Genomic DNA, 22,186 nt, shown 5'->3' on the forward strand with positions numbered 1-22,186 from the left:
ACCTTCGTAATGATGGCTCGGTAGTTGTCATACGCACGAGTAGATGGCATTGAGTGTTACTTTTTAAAAATTTTTTTTCCACTGTTATTTCGTTGGAGCTTTGATCTCAGCTGATCTTCGGAGTGAATCCAGTCCGTAATCATCTGTGACGGATTCATTGATATTGTACATACTAATATCCGTGAATGAATCCCGTTGTTAACAAGTTGAGCTTGCATGGAAAAAAAGAAGGGGAAGAGTTATCGATTGTCATATATATTGGTGATAGTCGCCTAAAGTCAGCACTTCGGCATTCACAATCGGTCGGACTCAAGTCGCACGTTCTGACCATCGATTACGCCATACCGGCAACAGGGTGACGAGGTTGAACGCAACAGTAAACCAGACTATCTTATCCCCTTACTGACAAAAGTACGGAGTATGAAATGTCATCCTGGTAGACAATTAGTGACCCGTGTCTATCTTACATGCAGTAACAGCAGGGGCAGAAACGCCGAGAAAAGATTGTGCTGTGCTAATCTCGTAGCTCGAGAGGCATCTTAGATACGCATACACAATCATATGAATATTCGAAAGTGAATGGTCTACATATATAAATTACTACTAGCTGGTATGTATGTACCAGTCAAGATTCAGTTCCCTCGCCCAGCATATCTACTGGTAAAACGGTTGTAACCAGTTTTTTCAACATGCTGCGCCGTGTGATTATATCTAGAGCTAGCAGCCACATTAATCCGTTTTGCTGCCCACGCTTCTACCCACAGACTTCTAATTTTCATTCCACCAAGGTAAATACATAGCCTAATGTTATTATAATCTCAGTAATGGTTGGCTATTCTTTAAACTTCATATTTGACAGATTATACAAAATAAAACTCAACTCTTTGCTACACTTAAAAACTATGAGTAAATGTCACCTAATTGTTTCCTTTTTGTTAATTTCTATTATCAACTTTTCAGCAACTCAAGCATGATAGTAACAAACGTGACCCAGCAAACCCAATTTCCCGCACCCTGGGAGCGCTCTCATACGACTTCAGACAGCTCAAAAAACGCCTGACCATGTCACAGGCAGAGCGTGAGCTTGAGGATAACACGGAAGGTGATGTTCCGTATGATTTCCCAAAGCAGTGCGACGTCATTATCATTGGTGGAGGTGCGATGGGCAGCTCTATTGCTTACTGGCTTAGAAAACGCGCTCTTCATGGTCTTCGTGTAGTTGTAATTGAAAAAGATCCCACAGTAAGTGCATAAAAATTGGATTGCAAAGATAATACATACATAAATACTTTCCATTTCGAAACAAAATTGCCCCATGCATATTGCATGTATAAACGTAACAAAATCGATATATTTCCACGTATGTGTATGAACTTTCCCATATCCCTAACGAGGGATGTTGACCCTTTGACAATGTTTGAAAAATAATAACATCTCATTGCAGTACCAGAAATGTTCCTCAGTTTTGTCCGCTGGAGGTCTTCGTCAGCAATTCTCTTTGGAAGAAAATATTGAAATGTCGCTGTACGGGGCAGAGTTCTTACGTAACATGGGTGAATACTTGAGTATCGAAGGAGAGCCGCAGGTAGATCCGCAATTTCATCCATATGGATACTTATTTTTGGCATCTGAAGCAGGCGCCGATACACTTAAGAGAAATTCTGTACTGCAAAATTCTCTGGGGGCGAAGAACTTGCTATTGACCCCTGAAAAATTGACACAAAATTTTCCTTGGATCAACACTGACGGTATAGAGCTTGGCTGCTATGGTCTACAAAACGAGGGTTGGTTTGATCCATGGACACTCCTTAGTGGCCTGAAAAACAAAGCTATACACCTCGGAGCTGAATACATCGCAGCCGAAGCTGTAGGATTTGAATTCAAGCAAAACCCTAACATAGAAGTATCCGGCATTCCTGCGGGCCAGTATGTCGGACTGGACAAGCTAACAGTAAGTTAAAATTTGTGACGATTGTCGTTTACTTTCATTATAGGATTATTTTCTTTATCGCTGTGTCTGATTCAAATTTGTCGATATTTTATCCTAAAACATTTTCCACAAAAGAGGCGCAAATTGAAAAGGATAATGCGTAAATAGACTTGGAGAACAGTCTTATGTCAAGTATCGTTTATCTTTGGTAAAAAAAAAAGGATTCTCAAGTCGCGCATCATTAATCATTGCAGGTAAGAACAAAATAATCCAAGGACGTATTCACCTCAGCAATTTGAAACAAACCTTGTACAAAACCTAGGCTCAGATCTCTGTTACAATAGGCATCTTACTAATTTTTAGGTAAGAACCCAATCTGGAGAAGAGAGGAGCATCCAATTTGCAATAGCTATCATAGCTGCTGGGGCACACAGCAACGATATAGCGAGAATGGCAAAAATCGGGACTGGGCCTGGAATGTTGAGCGTGCCATTGCCTGTCGAGCCCAGGTAAGCCAAATATAAAAATTTTCAACTACCGTTGTTAATCTGTGTGTATTCGTCAGGAAGAGGTATGTCTATTGCTTTCACTCCCCTGACGGCCCTGGGCTCAACACGCCGCTGACGATAGATCCTACAGGAACGTACTTTAGGTGAGCAGACGTGGCTTATGCAACTTATCTTCTCGCCTTAATCTATTTCACTCAAACACGTTGAAACAGGAGGGAAGGTTTGGCTGGCAATTATATTTGCGGACGGTCTCCAGAACTGGTAGATGAACCGGCGGTCGACAACCTCGAAGTCGACCTTGAATACTTCGATCAAAAAATTTGGCCTATATTAGCGAAAAGAGTCGAGGCGTTTGGGAACTTGAAGGTAAATTCCAACCCATGGTATTGTCATATCTAAATATTAAATTAATTTATAGGCATTCAGAATTCCCTGAAAATTCCAAGCTTATTAGTGTCTGTTTAAAAATTTTAGCTGGGCTTAAAATCTATTTTACTACTTGAGTTAGTGGATTATGCAAGTGCAAACGGAAGTAAATTGTCCAAAATATGTCGCGTATCTAATAGTATAAAGATGCGTGGGCTAAAAAGACGAATTTGGTGGTAAAAGGGTGTATGATTTTTCGTTTCGCAGCATTCGCTACACGAGCACTCATTACATAACACTCAATTATACGCTTTTTCATCACCAATATACATTTTTATTTATTGCATTTATAGATCGTACAAGGTTGTATTCGCCGTTTCTGTGTTTTTATTTCGTAAATGACGCGAAAATTTTCGAAACCTAATGATTTGTCGATTTCGGGAAAAATGAGTAAAATTTTTTATCTTCTCAAAAAGCATTATTGAACGGATTGCTATAAGGTCGCATGTAGACGTTTTTGTCCTTACACCATTAATGAACATGATTATTTTTCATAAAGTTTAATGATCAATTTTCTTAGTTTTGACGGTTTTAAATATATTCTCATGTTTTTCGCGTAAATACAAAGGGTGAAAAAAAATACGCTTTTTTACCTTTACGCGCGGTAAAACAGGTGAATAACGCATTTGCAAAACAAGATGTTTTAAATGCATTGTAGCAATGAAACTCTAGTAGATAATAATATCTAAGAAAGGAAAAAATTTCACGATTGCCAAAAAACGCGCACTATTGGCCGAGTTTGCTGGAAAATTCAAATACCCTTTTAATTTCCTGAGCACGAGGCAATAAGTACTTCATTATTGACTTATTGTGCCCTCTAATTACCACCTATGCTTGCTGCATAGGCACGGGGCACTTTGCAAGGCAATATCCATATATGAATAGATATTACATTAATTACGGATGTGCATGAAAATTTTGTCTCCAGAATTAGTTAGTGCTGGTACTTTAATAATATATATTTAATAATTGATTGTTATTGCAGGTAAAAAGTTCGTGGGCAGGTTTTTACGAGTACAATAAATTTGACGAAAACGGAATCATTGGCATGCATCCGTACTACCACAATTTATACCTGGCAACTGGGTTCAGTGGCCATGGCATTCAACACGCACCAGCTGTGGGTCGAGCTATATCAGAGCTCATTATAGATGGTCGATTTGTAACGATAGACTTAACAAGGCTAGGTTTCGATAGGATAATTACGTTAGAACCAATGCTAGAAGCGAATATCGTCTGAAAGGCTATCTATAGATAGAAAAAAACAAAGGATATGCTATTCAAGTTGCATTCAATTTATTGGTACAGATTAATAACATGGTCAGAGGGTCTGCTATACATTCATATTTTATCCAGTTTTATCTCAGTGGAGATGGATATGTACTGTTACATAAGTATGGTTACACATACAAAATCGGTTCGACATGGTTATCTGTCAGAGAGCAATATAGTACCACACTTGCACTAAATTTTTACATCTGCTCTTGATACAAAAATCAAAAAAAAAAAACTTGAGACTAATAGGTTATCCAAAGTACCAAATCTGAGTTTGCTGACAGGTGTCTCATTTTAGAAAATAAAGTATCCTTTAAACATAAAACAATGTCTTGCACTTGAATATTTGTACCCAGTATCCTCCGTATCAAGTTCTCAAAACCCTTGCTCAAAACCAGATAGCACGGTATACACAGCGCACGTGCAGTGACGAGTTTTGTCTCCAACGGGATACATTCCAGGGTATTCAGACAGTGTATGCGTCCCGAACTTCCTACTGTGATTCAAATAAGTTTAGCCTTTGTCATACATTTGCAAAGGTTTTCAGGAATCATTATATACATGTGTACGTTGACGGAATAATTTAAAGACTATTACTCCTGGGCAAATTTTAGTGACCCGTTCTCTGCGCGTGAGGGGGCCGGGGGCGCCGGGGACCATAAGAAGCTGTATTAGCCACCCGGTATCTTCTTTATCGGCAGAGACGTTCAACATTCTTCCATTAAAGTAACGAGCGTAACCGTACTTAGTAGTCTTCGATCAAAAATTGAGACAATGAATGTAGACCTGTACAGAGAATAGAGTCCTTCAGCAATACGATGTCCTTGATAAATTAATAAATGAAACCGCTTTCACCGCAAAACGGACGAACGAATTTCTTATATGAGATATACTTAGTTTCCGCTGGCACCACGTAGTAACGAGAAGCAGAGAAGCTACTCAACACTATGTGATTATTTTACTAAAGTCCCCTGGCTCTCCTCTTCAGTCAACTTTGATGTCACGGTGAAAAAGCAAGTAATTGTGAAAACGTATTTTTCGTGTATCTTTACTTCGTGCTTATTTGATCACTTGATTTCTGCTCAAGAACCCGTTTATTTGTCAGGTGCCATTCTCGATTGCCGCATTGTTACAATACATATAATAAAATTTGAAAGTGCTGCTGTGTACCCGACTGCCAGCACGGTATTCGCATTCAGAACCACCAGTATCACTGTTGGGCGCTTCTAAAGATCATAATTTATTTAGAAAGTGGTCTGAGAAAGCTTGAGGAATTGTACGTTGACTGTAATTCCTGCGTGGATACAAACGTTGGTGGTGACTTTTCGGTGCATGCGACACCTGGACTCGACTGATGTACTAGTAAAGTATAATAATTGAAGCATTCTGTGCGAGTCGAACTATGTACCTCCTATTCTTACACCAAAAGGTTTTCTATGTCTATGGTTCTCCCACTGCCGCCAAGCGTTGATAGCACGGGATAGCACTGGTACGACGCCGGGTACACTTTGCTTCGCGTGTATTTTATGCAATCTGTAACATACATCATAAAGAGGACTCCGATCACATATTAAAAAATCAATATGAGTGCTGAAGAGGAAGTGCTAAGGATCCAGAAAAAACTGATTAAAATGTCGAGCGGCGACGGGACGGTGAGTCTGCCGTGAGTAAATTTGCAATCGCGGCTTCCCCAATTCTGCCGGCTTAATCCGTGATTCTTAAGTTTGTCCTGTCCGCTCGCCATCGACGAGGCAGCAGATTATTTACTTCCGAATCTATCAGTAATCGACATTTACATTGCCTCAAAACCTATGGGGATAACGAACGCGGTTATCATATACCGTAATATTTTGTATCGTAAAAAGCTACCCGCATCATCCCTGCAACTACACCGTTAAAGCATTCATGTTAAGCGTAGTCCCAAAGTTGATCCAACATAACCTCAAAACGTTACCGTGTTGATGCCGTTGTTGACTCGTGGATTTCTGATTCTCTTGGCCTGATATGTTTCTAAATGAAATATCCTAATAAGGATAATCAATTTTTTGTTTATTTATTAAAATTACTATTAACAGGGCCAAGAACAAGCCTTGGAATTATTGAAAGTTCTGCAAAAACTACCAGTAAATTTGGAACTCTTGACAAAAACGAGGATTGGCATGACGGTAAATGCGCTGAGGAAATCGAGCAAAGACGACGAAGTTATATCGCTTTCAAAAACGCTCATAAAGAATTGGAAGAAATTCTTATCTGGTGAGGAAGTTGTCTTTGCTTCGTAGAGTTTATCTAGCGTTACATTACATATAAATCCTTAAATTATCACAAAAAAAGCTTCAAAGTCTAGTCTAAATACCAGATTTTCGATAATAGATGTCTCTAATCTTTTCCCTCTCCGGTCTAGGTCCTAACAAAGACTGCAAAGATTCAAGTTCTTCAAGTGGATCAAAAAAAAAAGATGAGAAATTGGACAAGGTCAAGGAAGAAGGGGATCAGAAGAAGGAAAAAGATGGAGTTGTTGATGGGGGAGATTCTAAATCCAAAGAGGATAAGACAAGTAAAGATTTGTCAAGGAAACAGTCTTCTTTTCCAGCCGCCACCACCACAGATGCAGTTAGGTTAAAATGCCGAGAACTGTTGGCTGCTGCACTAAGAGTTGACGGAGGAGCCATTGAAGGTTGTGCCAGTCCAGAAGAACTTGCTGAGGAGCTGGAGGAAGCAATTTATGCAGAGTTCAAAAATACGGACAACAGATACAAGAACAGAGTAGAGTTTTTGAAATATGTGTAAAGTTAGCCTAAGGCCCCACAGTGTACAAACATTTTTCTTTCTTTCAAATATCCTAGTTATGGTTCAGGAAACGAATTACTGCATCGAATCTTTATATATCTATTATTAAGAGCAGGGCTGGGGATTGTTTCCTGTAAGTGTTTTGAATTTGCAGGTACGCAGCCGAGTCGCAAACTTAAGAGATGCGAAAAATCCAACTTTGAGAACAAATTTTCTTGTTGGAGCAATTCCTCCTGGCCGTCTGGCTGTAATGACTGCTGAGGAAATGGCAAGCGACGAGATTAAACAGTTGCGGGAGCAGTTCAAGAAAGAGGCCATTAACGATGCGCAACTCGCAACTGTCCAGGGGACAAAGACCAGCTTATTAAAATGTGGAAAGTGCAAGAAGCGCAATTGCACATATAATCAGGTTCAGACACGATCCGCCGACGAACCTATGACAACATTTGTCTTGTGCAACGAATGTGGGAACCGTTGGAAGTTCTGCTGAAGCTTCCTGCCGCGACGTCGCAGCTCCGTCTCTACATTATTTAACCTACTATAAACTGAAGTTCATCGTAGCGTTAATATGAATGGTGAAAATCAAACATTGGCCAACGAATTTTCGGATCATATTATTATCACGCATTCAAGTAAGGGATATCGTTTCCTTCGCTCAATGTGTGAGGCTAGCTGTGAACGATTATCGATTGATGTATGCATCTTGTTTCTATCTATATAGGATACATAAACGTGCCGATGCTTAGAGCAGATGTGGCTTGTCTATTGGGTACAAGAAAATGGAATTTTTTTTTTTTTATTTCGATTGGAAGAAAAACGTGGATCATTTAATTCCAAACTTGAATATGTCAGTAATCATACTTTACAGAAGACAACATCACGACGGTATACAAATACTGGTGCGCATAGGTACATTCACATGAGAATGGCCGAATTACAGTTACCTGACTTGATTGTTGTCTGCTATAGGCATATGTACCACAGCCTGCAAGCGCGGAGAGACTATCTTTTTTTTTCCCCTTTGAAAAGTTCGATTGGAAACAGCTGAAAAATTTGTAAATAAATGGCCGAACGCTGACTGATTTTTCATAATTGTCGGAATCGACGCAATTTAGCGCATGTGAGAATTACGTCAACGATAATTAGTTTCAAATGACGGTCGTTTTATTGAAAAGGTGAATGCTAGTAATTAGTTATACATATAACACTTGTGCAGATTGGATTTAATGGTAGTTAATAAAGTAAAAAATCGTTAGCTACTCCTCATCATGTTTGAATAAACAATCTGTAAAAGTCAACCGCATACAACGCTATAAATCATTTTCTACCTGCAGGCGTGACTTCCAAACACGTTGTGTGAGTATATTTCTTCGCAAACTTGGTAATATAAATAATAAACTTGTACCACAGAATCTTATCTATGGTTAATTCACATTACCCATAAATATCCAAATGCATATTTATTAGTAACTTCCACTTGCCAAAGAGTATCTATACTGTATCACTACATTGTCTATATAACAGTATTCACTTCTTCGTAATAATATTTTCACATTCTTTCAATATTAGAAAACATCTAGTCTATGTGCTTGGGATCACACCTACATATTACAGATATTCGTCTAGATCTGGGGATCTTGTTCCCTTCAAAAGTGGATTCATCGGGACCAAGGATTTCGTGATTGTATTTATATCTGGCAGCACCGCTAAAATAGTATCATAATTTGATCATAAAGTTATTCTAAAATTTTATACGTGGTAAAATTTCAGATGCCAAAGAGACAAAAGCAGCAACTTTTAGATTTTTATCTACCTCATTACATATAGCGATCGTTGAAGGAGCAGGTAATCTTTAAAGCATTCTTTTTCATAACCAACCATAGTAAGTCGCATCACACTGTCGCTTAAGAGGCTCAGTCCAGCTATTGTATCACCACAAAACTGAAAAAATTAAAAACCAAATCTGACATAGTTAGCATAATGTTCGAGAAATATTGTTTCAACCTTTATCTCAGTGCTTTATCTGAGTGCTAGTTTGCTTGGAAAGAGGCAGACATAGATATGCTCCGTGTGCCGTGTCGTGCAAATTTGTAAGACGAATACCCAATGATTTAGCTTCTTTTTGAAACATCCGCATCTCCTATGCCGGTGTGTTTGTTTTGAGTAGATACAATCATCTTTGTCAGACAAATAGTTAATGTGTCTAAACACACGTCAATGGAAACCGCATTTAGTGACAAGTCGTACCCTGACACTGTCGACGTGAGGTTTTATCATTCCGTCACCCGCCAGGTCCAACACATGAACATGTCCTAGAAGAGAGGTATCGGGTGGAAATGCCGTTTTTTGAATTTTCTGTATGACAGCAGAGTTCCCTTTGTTCCACGTCGATTTCTCAGTCTCCCTGTAACTTTGTATAGCCTATCGGATAACAGAAAGATAGAACTTTAAAATTTTAACGGGACAAGTTGGGACTCAAGGTAATTAAAAAAAAAATTGATGCAACGAGATCTCACGTTATCCCAGTGCGAAGATTCGTATCTGAGTCTCTTGAGGTAGGGTTCAATTTCCTGAAATAGAGACTCTTCTTCTTGGGGAGTTATGAAATCTGGAAAAATACGCATCGTGGCAGAGAGCTCTGACATCCAGTCACTCGACAAAGTTTTGGTGGATCTCCGGGATCCCGAGTTCATGAGGTTAGAGCCGAGACTCTTCATCCATAGGGTTTGAGGCCACACCGAAAGCACAGAACGCGACAACATTCCTCTACTGATAAAGTATGTACGTTCTATAATGTTACAGTATATCTACATACGTATCTACAATTACGAAGATAAATAAAGCGTGATATTAAGTGATAGTTTCTCGTCCAGTTGCGTGGTGAGTTGTGTCGGTAAACAGACTGCTAATTAGGTTAGTTTAAAATTGAAACTAAATATTCGCCCGGCGTCTCTATGTCTGTTCACGGAGATTGAAAATCGGGGGTTACCGCGTGTTTGCAATATCTTCTTTTTATTGTTTCCCGGTTTTCACTGATAGTAACTGATGCATCGCGTCCTGGCAACTCGCTTATCTTCGGCCAGCGTACGTAGTGCGTGAGTATATTCTGTGCCAAATCATGTGCGCGATATAAACAATCCTTGACCATTTTTCAGCTCCTCTTTTGCGAAAATTGTAATGAACACTCAGGCAGCGGAGACTCGGGGCGCCGAGGAGTCCATCGTCGTCAGGGAAGGAATGGCCGAGATATTGGCGAATGAGAAAAAAGTCTTCTACAATCCGGTTCAAGAGTTCAACAGAGACCTCAGGTAATCGTTCGTCGCTATGCCTTAAGGCAATGCCATATTAGCGTTAGAAAGATCAACTTGACCTCTTAAATAAGAGTTCTCTCAATTTTTTCTATCAGTGATGCTGATTTGTTCCACCTATGCAATCCAACATCACTCTGTCTAACTGTCTGAGTTTATGTGTTTAAGCAACTTGTTTAAGCGTCAAGGTGACCCTAGTGTCACTCCAAAATTTGTACTATTGATGCATTGCTTAAATAAATATTAAGGGTTTCTATTGTTCATGTCTCAGTGACAATTCATTTTTCTTCCAGTGTCGCCGTATTGTCAATTTTCACTGAAGAAAGAAAGGCTTATCAAAAAATTGAACCCAGCAAGAAGGTTGCTCAAAGGTGTTCGGTGAGTTGGGATTACCATTTTGATGTAATTGATTTCTTTATTTTTGTGTGTTCAATTATCCCATCTACAGGAAGGCATTACGATCTTGGAAGCTCTGTCTGCTACAGGGTTACGCAGTATCAGATATGCCAAAGAGGTTCCGTTCGTTCATCAAATTACTGCCAATGACATTTCCGCCGCCGCGGTAGAGAGCATAAAGAAAAATGTACTCCATAATGGTGTGGGGGACCTTGTAACGACCAGTCACGAAGATGCAACGTGCGTGATTAATTTTTATTCCTTCTATTAAAGAATATTATCTTGACCTCGTATTAATTTTTCCTAGCAACGTGTAATCGCAAATGCTTAAATCTTTGAATTCTCTTTCACAGTATGGTTATGTACCGGCACAGGAGCGATCGATTCGATGCTGTAGATGTGGACCCTTACGGTTCACCTTCGGTTTTTCTGGACGGTGCTGTACAATGCATTTCCGAGGGGGGCTTACTTTTGATTACAGCTACCGATATGGCGGTTCTTGCTGGGAACTCACCAGAAACGTGTCATGTTAAATATGGCGCTATTTCCTTGAAGTCAAAAGCCTGTCATGAAATGGTGAGAGTCATGAATGTCTTGCGACGTTGTTGAATTGCTATGGAACACACGAACGCAGCCTTGACCTGGTAAAGAAAGAAAAATTTTCAGGCCCTGAGGATACTTTTGCAGCATATCTCATCTCATGCAGGACGTTACGGCCGGTACATACAGCCATTGATATCGATTAGTGTAGATTTTTATATCAGGGTATTTGTGAGGGTCTACACAGGGCAAATTGTTTGCAAGGGAGTAGCGAGTAAATTGGGAATGATTTATCAATGCGTCGGGTGCGAGAGTATTACTACGCAACCGCTCAGCATGACAAAGTCTGACAACAAGTACGGCCTGCCAGCAGGACCGCCAGTTGATAAACTTTGTCACTATTGTGGTCACAAACACCATGTAAGCAAGCAAAAATTCGTATCACAGTGTTGTAGCGATATAACGATAATTTTGCCAAGGAATGTGAAGCAGTAACCTTACTCTTACAGATCGGTGGGCCAATTTGGCTTGGGCCTTTACATGATCGCCAGTTTGTTTCGCAACTTCTGTCCAAAGTGGATACAGGTGAATTTGGAACCAAGAAAAGGCTTCAAGGCGTCTTAAATGTGATTTACGAAGAACTAGACGTACCGCTCTACTACTTACTTGATCGATTAGTAAGAAGACACACAGCATTTGAGTGTATTTATGTGCCGAATTCCAAGAGTTTTAATCAATCATCTATTGATTGTCTCTTTTTCAGATGTCTATAGTAAAGTGCGAGGTACCCCCCATGGTGACATTTAGTTCTGCGCTGATAAACGCCGGTTATAAAGTGTCAATTTCACATGCACATAAAACATCGGTTAAAACCGATGCCCCAAACAGTGTTATATGGGACATAGTTCGAGCATGGGAAAAGGTGGCATTATATTAAATAGTTAATTATTTGTTAACTGGCTGTATTATTATATCTCATTATGTTTTATTTGTGTTCTAGTTGCATCCGGCCAAAAAGGAAAGGTTTGAATCCGATAGCGCTGCGCTGGCTATTCTTAACACCTCGTCTTCACATGAAATATCTTTTCAACCGCATCCCCTTGCTAATCCGGCATCGAGGCAAAAGAAATTATCCAGGTTTCAAAAGAACCCAACCGCATACTGGGGCCCCGGTACAAAGTCGACAATGATGTATGTAATTTGCAATTACTTGACACTCTTCACCGTTCGTATACCTATGTAGGTCTCTCAAAGCTGTGAACTAAGTTTAAACTTTGGTCTCCACCTAAAATTGATGCGGGTATTGACAAAATACATGTATCCGCTTTCAGGGTGCAGACAAAAGATTCGATATTGAAAAAGAAGAAGAACCAAAATAAACATTTCAAAAGGAAACAACGCTCAGCTTCCTCTGACGAATCTGGTATCATGAAATCTTTCGATTCACCAGAAAAAGGCGACGTAGTTCCAGACGACGATCAAACGAAACCGTCACCACAGAAACAGTTGAAAAGAGACTGATTAGTTTTACAAACTTGTACATATGTGTTAACATAACTCTGAATGGACATTAAAGTTTATAATGAAGAACAAGTGATTTTATTATATTGATAACACTACCTCTTTTCTAGTTGAATACTAGTCGTTGAAAAGTATCCAGCTTGGCTCATTTCTGCTTTCAAATAACTTTCATACATCAGAGCGATCAGAGTTTAAAACACCTGCCCAGCAACTGTCGCCTTGACAACGAAATGGCACAACTGTGAAAAAATATTGATTCGTGTTGATTACATTTACAGCTGTTTCTAGGGTGATGTGACGTCGTATGTGCGGTGAGCTTGTTATTCTTCTAATACTAGGCTTATTCCAATTGTTTCAAGGATGAGCAAAGATATCAAATTTATCATAGCAGAGCTCAATAAAGTTTTAGATCGAAACTACAATTTGATCACCTTCGATGCATTGCGTTCTGATGATCTATTACAAGTGAGTTTGTGTTATTATTAAGCATGCACAATTTGAATAATGAAAGCAAACATTATCTGACCCTAACAATTTTTATAGGTTCTCAGCGATGTTTTGTCCGAAATACAACAAGATGGTCCCCCGCACGATGTTAGAGTCGAAACCCCGGAACAAAACTCTGTACGCATCTTTTCCGCCCTGAGAGTCTTGAAGTATCAACCTCAAGGTGACCCAGCGTTATTCAGGTAAATGCGATATTAATGGTGATTGAGGATGAATGTAGAGACTGACTTTTCTATATCAATGTTTGCTAGTATTTTGCTAACGCCCTGTCCCCTTTTTTCGACTTTCAAGGGCTGTCTACCCCTTCAAGCTAGTTGAAAATGATCAAATTCATTATTTCCCTAGACGCTGCTAACTTGTGAGAACATATAACAAACAGTTGCATATTTGCGAATATCCTCAGGCACGGACTGGTGAAGGGAGAGTCCTCAACGATACATGCCGTTCTAAAATGGCTTCTGTCCAACATGGATATCTCACGACAAAGAGCATATCTGGCCCGCTTTTTGGTGAAGGTGACGATAAATAAAAAGTTTAGGTCATATAAGAATAATAGTTTTTGGCAATATGGCTTTACACGAAATACACACATTTGGCTAACTAGTATACACCACAGAATTCCATATAGTTACATCATTTAACGGTATATCTAGAAAGAGTCAACTCCTTTTACGCAACTGGAAAATTGCACTAGCTTACCTATAACTTACTAAACACGTGATTATCCAATAAAATTTAAAAAAGTGTCACATATATCTTTTTTTTTTTTTTTTTAAACGTGTGCAGCTCATATGTGGTAGAAGTGAAACTTTTAGAAACTAAACTGCGAGAGAATGAAGAAAATGCAGTATCAGGAGTGGAATAACTATTCGTTTCATCGATAGTCGTTTCATTTCGTTACATCGATAGTAGTTTCATTTCATTACATCGATAATCGTTTCATTTCGTTTCATCGACTTTCAAATCACTACCATGCTGAAGAAGTTCAGTTTTCGTTACATCGATAGTCGTTTCATCGAGTTTCATCGAGTTTCAAATCACTACCACGCTAATTAAGTTAAGTTTTGCATTTCTGTTTCATCAATATTTCCGTTACATCGATCGTCGTTTCATTGAGTTTCACATCACTCCTGTGCTGAAGAAGTTTTCACCAATGGCGCTAAAGAAGTTTTCACTTCAAAAATGTCAAAATTCTGCTGTTGACTAAAAGTATTTTAATCCGTATGCGAAAGTGGAAAAAATATCACTAGATTTCTTATACAAGATAAAATTCCTTTAGGTAAATAATGAGCTACTAGATGAATAGTGATGAAATGTTATGTTTGGCTGATTCCCAAATTACACAGGTAGAAGTGCCCACAGAGTATTCGGGTGATCCTGAATTGACAGGACTGTACGATCAGTACGTGAGATTGGTCGACGAATTCAAAGTGATTCACAAAGAGCGAGAAGCGGGAAAGAAGGTAGAATATTTTAACAACTTCAACTAGACATTACAATTTTCCCCCTCTTGGCATGATGAATAATGTACGTATTCACCCATCATTTTCTTCAGGGTGGTGAGGCTGCCGCAGAACTGAAGAATGACCTGGAAGCGATGCAAAAAGAGCGCGAAGTGATTCTGGGAAGAGTGGAAAAAATGAAACTAAGGGCTGAGAGTGCACCCCAATTGCTTGAAGCTGCTCGGAAACTTCGAATTGAAAGAGATAGGGAACGTGAGCTGGCGTTGCAAAAACGCCAACAACAAGAATCTACAGCTATGTTGCAGGTGAAACGACACGAACATTGCTTCTTGTGATGTCTATAATTCGATTTATTCTTGAAACCTCCCCCACCCAGGTATCATTGCAACGGATGGAACGCGAGCTGCACAATTTGAAGGAAGCTGGAGCAAGTCTTACACCCCAAAAACTGATTCAACGTTTGTCGGAAAAAGTTACCGTGCAAACAGCCATGTCAAGAGATCGACTACCTGCCGAGATAGCAGCAAAAAAGTCTCACGTCGATGCCTTAAGGTTCGTCGCTCGCTCAGTGCACCTGGGACCAGATGATATTATTGCGTTGCGGAATAAACTGGATGTAACTGCTCGCGAAGTACAAACTCTAGCTGAAAACAAGGTGACTAAAGGATATTGATCAGAGTTACAGTATTATACATGTCAAATTTAATGAAGATTTTCATTGTGTTAACGAGATACAGTAACAATTGAATTGGTGATATTTTAAATCGAATTTCGTTTTCTTGGTAGTCACATTTATACCGCATTTTTATGGTTATTGGAAACATAATACTGCACTGGGCGCTTTACGATTATCGCAGGCTACTGGAGGTACAGACAAAGTGGCACCATTCAGGCAGCAGGCAGCGGCAGTTGTTGGAATGAAGCGAACTGTGCTGGACAAGCTGAAGAGATCTGAAGAGACTCTAGAGGAAATGAATGCTCGGTTAGCCGAGCGAAGAGAGGAAGCAAGACAGCTCGCTGAAGAGCCAGCGCCGAGAGGCGACGAACTGAAGCGTTACGTCACGCACCTCAGGGCCAGGAGCACCTTATACAAGCAACACAGAGCGGAGCTTGCTGGCCTTCGAGCAGAGGGAGGAGTCCTAAATCGAACCCTGCGTATATTGGAGGCGCAAGTAATTGTTCCTTTTTTTTTAAAACTCGTTTTCATCTATGCTGGTGATACTGGCTTCTGTGACATCACTCTTTACAACTTAGCTCAGCCGCGTCCGGGTCAGTATCAGCCCCGTGCAAATGGGACCTGCGAAAACTTTACCCAATGGATTCACGGCAGAAAACGTGATCTCAGCCAATGCAGAACTGGCGCGGAATATCTCTGCATTCAGGGCTCAACTAGTCTCGCTGCTGAACGGTAATTACTATTAAATTATTATAGTTCTTCAGGGAGATCCCAAATTTCCTCAATTAAAATTCTCTGACTGTTCATGACAAAAAATTTAGAATTTCCTTTAATGTTGGGCAACTTTTATGACTTAAAGCTCCAGAAATTGTGCAACTTCGATATATAAATTTGCATTTAAAAATACACAAATAATTAAAAATTGAACAATACTATTTCCGACAGCTAGCTTAGCTGAATTTACGAGACATGGCTGAAATTTGAAAACAGTTTATCAAAAAAGTACAATGATTTTCCCTGTCGTTCATCATAATTCTCGGACTTCCCAAAAGATGAAATTCCTTGACTATTCGAGATTTTCCCGGTCTTTCGCAACTCTGTTTTTATAGCATTCACTATGGGGCATGTATGCATGTACAGAAAGTTAGTTGAAAATGTGAAACCTTGGCAATATTTGATTACAGACCTGAGACCACTAAGACAGAAGGCACAGGAAGTAGACGAGCAACACGAAAGAGCTAAAATTAGCCATGGCTCTGTAGAAACGAGCTTGGAGAGCTCTACAGTAGCATTATCATCTGAATTGAATTCTCTCCGAGATAATAATGATAAGGCAGGTTTGATAATGCATACACTATGCGTGCATCAGAGAATAAAATACTCGCTACATCCCTAGCATAGGTATCCAAACTACTTTGGTATTCAAAGGTAAATTTATCCCTTTATATGCAGGAGATGGAAGAAATCAAGCAGTTGCGCATCAACATATCAAAACTGAAAATTGCTAAAGACAAAATTCAGCAGGAGATGAGGGTGTGTAATATGCTGATTTGCTTTGGTCTCTTCGCACTTCTGTATCAAACAACTATAATCATACTTGACTTGCCTTCCAATCGATGCATCATTTACAGCGCTACGCGAGCCCCAGCAGTGGATCAACACTAAGGGATGAGCTCAACGAAGCAATTCAAGCAGAGGAAAAAAAGTTTAATTTTTTTAAGAATGAAGAAAAATCGCTGAAGGATCAATTGACTAATTGTGAGACGCAGATTCGTCTGTGGGGCAACTTGATATTGTAGGTATATACTTGGAATATCATGCAGAATGGAGTGCTTATAACAACTGGGACTCTTTCAGGATTTACGAGTGCAAATGGCAGTCCGCCGAGGAAATCAAACGCAGAGACGGGGTCGTTGTACGTGGACAAGGAGCAGAGACCTTGATTTTACAGTAATGCAACTATTTGTTTGTGTTATAGTTTTATTACAAAAGTAGAAATGGATAGTTTCAAGTAGGTACAAAACTTAGAAACGAGTTTTAAACAACATCCAAGTCAACAGTCCCAACCCGCTGAGCGTAGCAAAGTAAAAAGTGGTGCTCCTTGAGGTGCCTCCGTCCTGCAAAAAAAAATATTCATCAGTTTGTTATACGCTTAAGTGCGGTAAGAGTTGTACATTGCCGGTAGAGTCAAATCAAAAGTGGAGTTCCGTACCTCTAGAAACAATTTCAGTTCTTGCAGAGCCGATCGAGCTTCTTCGATCTCAGAAATAGTTGCTGCAACTGCCAATTCCAAAGCTTGGCTACTGCGCAGATTACCGTTTATTTCTATGAAAGAATCCATTTTTTCCTTGTTAAGACGCAATCTGGTATACGTAACAAACGCGTTGATGAGTGATAAATGTTTACCATTATTTTCCAGAGATTCTAATAGCTGGTCTAACCTGGAAAAATCGAAAATTATATCTGTACAAGACTTGTTCGAACGCCATTTATCATACATATTTATTCCTATGCATACATGTTTCAAATGAATACCGACTTTATATACTTTTACTTCATAAACCTACTTTTGTTGCGGTGTTAACACCGTTAAACCGGTACGCCTCAATATTGGAGACAACTGCTTGAGCATACGATGAGCAAGTTCATGGCTTGCACCTGTGACAAAAATTTAAGCATCACATAAGCTGTGGTCCAAATAAATGGAACATTAGCGCAATATTGAAAAAGGTAAAGATATCGAGTACCGAGTAGCACAAGGTCATCGTGGGTTAAATTAGCTAACATTTCAGTCGATATATTTCTCTCCCTAAATTGCGGTACAAGTTCTTTAGCTCCCATTCCACTCAGCAGGACTGCAGTCTGATTAGTAAATCCAAGAACATCCTCGCACTCCCTAAAGCCTGGCAATTCCATTTTCTTTAGGTGTTTTTTTCATCCAACGACAACTGTGGAACGTTCATTTTTCGAATTAGCTTGATCAGATCACGTGTTTTTATTACAACACCTTGTGCTTTTTTTTTAATTATTATACGGTGTAATGCATGTAATTGCAAATACTGACAATAGTTGATCGCTAACCTTATTTTCTACGGTTTGTTGGCCTCAGGTAGAAGATACCCGCAAAATGTACCGTTTGCCTGATTCGCTGGAATACAACTTATAGCAGTTTCTATTCACGCAAGATACAGAAAACCAACAGAAGTGGCCTAACTTCGGCTTTCTAGAAATTCGTTATTCGCAGCGGACTTGTATTTACAAACAACCATTGCCGTGGTATGTAAACATGCAAAAACGTGTATACGGTGTATACACTGATCTGTATACTATCTGGATTATAAAAATAGAGCATGGACTGCGCATTCGGGCCGTACAGAGCATATACAGTACATGCTCTAAAGCTAAGACTCCATGTTGACCTCCGGCAAACGCATGCGGAAGGCGACTCCATGCACGCGGCAGACTTTAGCGCCACGCCACGTACGGAAATCGAAGATGCGTTGTAAAAATGTATACAAACGATAGCTACATAACCTAAAAGAAAGGAATACTCTATCCCATAATTCCGGGCGGTTTCTCACGTAATGAATTACAAGTTCGTTCACGTCATCACAATTATATTCCATAGTGGAATGTTTTGTTGATGTTATTGGGAGCTTTCCAGCAAGGAGACACAGTGTGACACTGTGTTAGACGGTCGAACACTGTGCCTTGGTGCTTGTTGGAACGCTTTGAGGTTCTTAATTCAGTCACTAGAGTCCGCTCATGCATTATACGAAAAATCTAGGATCATTGAGCGCTCCAGGAAAAAAAAATTTGTGAAACGCGTGTAGATTATCATTGCATTTAATAAATAAATATAAACAACATCATGCGTCGAAAATAAAATCTCTAACTAAAAAATTGGCAGCAATGAATCCGACACAGTGTCCAACCATGCTCCGCATCTGTGTCCGACTGTGTCGGAAAGTTGTTGGAAAGCACCATGTTCGACAGTGTCGCTCTGTGTCGTTGCTGGAAAGCTCCCATTGATGGTTTGTTTTCATAGACAGTTTTGTACGACATAACCTACGTCACGTCGACTATTATTTGAGCCATATTTGAGCCATGATTTGAGTCTTGCCAGATTCCGAATGGTCCCGAAGATTCTCGACTTTAGCCGAATGACGTGCGGTACTGCGGAAAAATTAAAATATTTTGATCTCAACGCAGTGCGGTGCGGCATGCCGGAGGTTGCCGCTGCCGGACTTGCGCCGGGCTCTGATTGGTCACCGCAACATTTGCCGGAGCTCAACGCATACATGGAGTCTTAGCTTAAGGCCGTACGTCGTTCAGTCCGTAAAAAGAGACAGCAACGTACGCGGCCAATATCTGTTTCTTTCTAACCAAAACGTAACATAAATCAAGCGCCTCTAATGTGAAATTTTCTCTTGAAAATTGATAGAAAAAAGTCATTGAGTGTTGAGTGCGGAAAATGTATTTTTTTATTATATTTATCTTATCAGTGAGCAGTTTCATTCTTTTGCTCATTATATCAATTAATTATTAATGTTAACGTGTTTGAATACTGCAACTTAATCTCACGATATGAAATTTTATCTACTTATAAAACGAACTTCGAGGTTTTTCATCTCGCAGTTATAAACTCTGGCGAAATATATGGCATTTATTCTTAAATAATCATCCGTTAACTGAGGATATACATATAAAGGCTAGTAAAAGAAGTTCTTCATAACTAATAACTATCGCGTGCAAAACGTTGGTAATATACCGTCGTCACAGTGAAATTGCAAAGTTGAGAAAATCCCGTTCAAGAAATATCTGTAAGTGATCGTAGAATTCGTACTTCACCTGACGTCACACATTACGGCAAAGCTCTAAACATATCTTGATCGCGTTGTGCGTAGCTTACGTGGTGTTTTCACCCGGCCGTTGCGACCATAGGGATATATACAATAAAGCGTAAGCAACGGCCTGAGCGTCTCCTGAACGCATTTGAATCGGTTTCTCTAAAGGACAGAAGATAATAATTCTTCCGCCCTCTCTGTTGGTCTGCCCATGGAGTGGGGGGGCGACGAGAGGAGAAGAACAGCTAGGCGGGCATGTGCAGCTACCCCCACTCCATTGGAAGAACAACAGAGAGGGTGGGAGGATTATTATCTTCCGTCCTGCACAGAACTGATTTGACTCTTCTGAACGCCGTGCGGCATCAATCGTTCCCGAGCAATCGGAGTGAAATGACGTGTTTTCATTATTAGTTCAACATTCAGACCGCGTTGTTCGATCAGTGTACTTGCACCATACTCATCTGTGAATAATACACGAAGAGCTGTGTGTAGCCTGAAAAGAAACGGAGTTACTGAAATAAAAACATTCTACGAACGTTCAAGGAGAGTTTCGTGTCTCGAGTTCTATTTATTCAGTGATGTCTATTTTTGTCTCTGTGCGTCGTGTGTCAGTTTATTTTTTTGGCTGCTCATTGGTAAATGCGCAGTTGCATTGTTAGAAAGTTTATTCACTCTGTTTAGACAGCTGCAGCACACAAAGTGAATGTAGGCTCGAGTGTTATTGCGGTGCGGATTCTTGGACTATAAGAGATTAGTGAGGATCTAAATTATGTGAAAAGTGCGTCGCTTCGCCAATAAACCTCAGATGCTGCAAGAACTACTACGTATAAAAGTGTGGAGCAGCCCAGAGTCGAGGTAACAATACTTCTTTGATTATTCATTGATAATTCAAGGTGGTACACATGAAGCCGAACTTTTGTTCTTGCTTAACATACAAAGAATATGAAACTAGACAACAGTAATAATTAATTTGCAAACTGAAAAGCCAATTTGTTAAATTAATTCAAGTATTCTGTTTTGTTTCTCACAGATTTAAGCAGAGACTTCCGAGTAACTTTTCCATTTCTCGGCAACGTTGGTGAGTTTGCACGTGTTAGGTTACGGGTATTTCCCTGGGATTCCTTTGTCATGTGGCGTGGCGGTAACAATTGTTACACAAATCATCGATTTCTTAACTGCATGGATAGGTTCATTCGCGATTGCAACGTGCTTGACTTTCAGTCGAATAATTTTTTATTCGCAATTTAAATTGCCATAGCTTAGAGTTAGCAATTTTGCACGTTGCTAAAAGTGGAATGAGCATCGTGACAGGTAACCATCGCTTACTCGGCACTCGCGAGATCGAATTGTGTTTCGTAACTGATGTAATAATCTACGTTTGAAATTACCGATGATACCGTTTAAGTGGTGGGTTCACCTGAGGTTTGAACGTATTCAATTATTCACATTACTATTAAATCGATAAAATACCAAACTCTGGTATAACGTAACTTAATAACATTGTATCTTATATTATATATCATTTTCAATTTTTCAACAGCCGACAAGTATTGATCAACTGCAGGCTTAGTTCGCTTAGAAAAATGCTAAATGGCATGTAGCATGTTTTTAATCAATTTTACAAAAGGTTAATGTACCGATAGTCTGCTAACATTAAACATTAAAATAATACATACAATATTAGGTTTGGCGGGAACAACCGCGATACTGTATTCTGAGTTGGCAGACTATGATACAAAAACATTTTGCTCCCAACAGGTAACCAACGAAATGTAAGTCAGTGACCACGGCGCAAATGATGAAGAATGATGTGTGTTGGAAAAAATGGAGAATCGTTTAGATCGAATATAGGTAACCGGGTAGGTAGGTGGACGTTTTGGGATACGTCGCGGGGCTTATGCATGCGTGTGTGAGTCTCTTTTCCGTCGGGTGGTTGCGTTGTGAAACAGGCAAAGGTAGGAAGGTCGCGATGTACCGTGATGTTACTAACTTTTATAATCC

General features: G+C 39.7%; 6 protein-coding genes across 13 annotated transcripts; 4 read left to right on the forward strand and 2 right to left on the reverse strand.

Annotated features, from left to right (window-relative positions):
• The first annotated feature begins 95 nt into the window (after nt 1-95).
• On the forward strand, nt 96-4,465 carry LOC124182629 (FAD-dependent oxidoreductase domain-containing protein 1). Its single transcript, XM_046570141.1, has 7 exons — nt 96-788; nt 961-1,242; nt 1,445-1,951; nt 2,294-2,439; nt 2,496-2,582; nt 2,652-2,805; nt 3,851-4,465. Exons 1-7 carry the CDS (start codon nt 690-692, stop codon nt 4,103-4,105), a joined length of 1,530 nt encoding a protein of 509 aa, XP_046426097.1. The 5' UTR covers nt 96-689; the 3' UTR covers nt 4,106-4,465.
• Nucleotides 4,466-5,584: 1,119 nt separating this feature from the next.
• Nucleotides 5,585-8,339, forward strand: LOC124182633 (transcription elongation factor S-II). 2 transcript variants are annotated; one of them, XM_046570144.1, is made up of 4 exons: nt 5,585-5,792; nt 6,216-6,393; nt 6,542-6,903; nt 7,082-8,339. In XM_046570144.1, exons 1-4 carry the CDS (start codon nt 5,724-5,726, stop codon nt 7,415-7,417), a joined length of 945 nt encoding a protein of 314 aa, XP_046426100.1. In that variant the 5' UTR covers nt 5,585-5,723; the 3' UTR covers nt 7,418-8,339. The 2 variants fall into 2 exon arrangements, with proteins under 2 accessions (XP_046426100.1, XP_046426101.1); XM_046570145.1 differs by having other exon boundaries at nt 5,650-5,803.
• Nucleotides 8,026-11,249, reverse strand: LOC124182634 (alpha-ketoglutarate-dependent dioxygenase alkB homolog 7, mitochondrial). 3 transcript variants are annotated; one of them, XM_046570148.1, is made up of 5 exons: nt 11,146-11,249; nt 9,444-9,696; nt 9,175-9,348; nt 8,741-8,868; nt 8,026-8,633 (listed from the first exon to the last, which is right to left on the reverse strand). In XM_046570148.1, exons 1-5 carry the CDS (start codon nt 11,157-11,159, stop codon nt 8,504-8,506), a joined length of 699 nt encoding a protein of 232 aa, XP_046426104.1. In that variant the 5' UTR covers nt 11,160-11,249; the 3' UTR covers nt 8,026-8,503. The 3 variants fall into 3 exon arrangements, with proteins under 3 accessions (XP_046426104.1, XP_046426105.1, XP_046426103.1); XM_046570149.1 differs by lacking the exon at nt 11,146-11,249 and adding an exon at nt 9,917-10,052; XM_046570147.1 differs by lacking the exon at nt 11,146-11,249 and adding an exon at nt 9,950-10,027.
• On the forward strand, nt 9,596-12,764 carry LOC124182628 (probable tRNA (guanine(26)-N(2))-dimethyltransferase). 3 transcript variants are annotated; one of them, XM_046570138.1, is made up of 11 exons: nt 9,596-9,704; nt 9,967-10,022; nt 10,083-10,235; nt 10,529-10,613; nt 10,684-10,871; nt 10,985-11,207; nt 11,286-11,591; nt 11,681-11,848; nt 11,935-12,093; nt 12,172-12,362; nt 12,503-12,764. In XM_046570138.1, the coding sequence occupies exons 2-11, from the start codon at nt 9,973-9,975 to the stop codon at nt 12,690-12,692; spliced, it is 1,713 nt and encodes a 570-aa protein (XP_046426094.1). In that variant the 5' UTR covers nt 9,596-9,704; nt 9,967-9,972; the 3' UTR covers nt 12,693-12,764. The 3 variants fall into 3 exon arrangements, with proteins under 3 accessions (XP_046426094.1, XP_046426095.1, XP_046426096.1); XM_046570139.1 differs by having other exon boundaries at nt 9,647-9,708; XM_046570140.1 differs by lacking the exon at nt 9,596-9,704 and having other exon boundaries at nt 9,881-10,022; nt 11,298-11,591.
• Nucleotides 12,765-12,830: 66 nt separating this feature from the next.
• Nucleotides 12,831-17,891, forward strand: LOC124182626 (intraflagellar transport protein 81 homolog). Its single transcript, XM_046570130.1, has 12 exons — nt 12,831-13,157; nt 13,236-13,381; nt 13,603-13,714; nt 14,546-14,662; nt 14,755-14,967; nt 15,039-15,317; nt 15,520-15,834; nt 15,917-16,070; nt 16,523-16,671; nt 16,791-16,871; nt 16,970-17,133; nt 17,196-17,891. Exons 1-12 carry the CDS (start codon nt 13,053-13,055, stop codon nt 17,290-17,292), a joined length of 1,932 nt encoding a protein of 643 aa, XP_046426086.1. The 5' UTR covers nt 12,831-13,052; the 3' UTR covers nt 17,293-17,891.
• LOC124182636 lies at nt 17,282-18,779 on the reverse strand. Of its 3 annotated transcripts, XM_046570155.1 has the most exons (6): nt 18,420-18,779; nt 18,086-18,286; nt 17,906-17,996; nt 17,745-17,779; nt 17,551-17,663; nt 17,282-17,455 (listed from the first exon to the last, which is right to left on the reverse strand). In XM_046570155.1, exons 2-6 carry the CDS (start codon nt 18,252-18,254, stop codon nt 17,363-17,365), a joined length of 501 nt encoding a protein of 166 aa, XP_046426111.1. In that variant the 5' UTR covers nt 18,255-18,286; nt 18,420-18,779; the 3' UTR covers nt 17,282-17,362. The 3 variants fall into 3 exon arrangements, 2 of the variants coding, with proteins under 2 accessions (XP_046426111.1, XP_046426110.1); XR_006870824.1 differs by having other exon boundaries at nt 17,551-17,779; nt 18,124-18,286; XM_046570154.1 differs by having other exon boundaries at nt 17,551-17,779; nt 18,420-18,775.
• Between the last annotated feature and the right edge of the window lie 3,407 nt (nt 18,780-22,186).

Source organism: Neodiprion fabricii, chromosome 5, assembly GCF_021155785.1.
Source record: "Neodiprion fabricii isolate iyNeoFabr1 chromosome 5, iyNeoFabr1.1, whole genome shotgun sequence".
Classification (NCBI taxonomy): domain Eukaryota; kingdom Metazoa; phylum Arthropoda; class Insecta; order Hymenoptera; family Diprionidae; genus Neodiprion; species Neodiprion fabricii.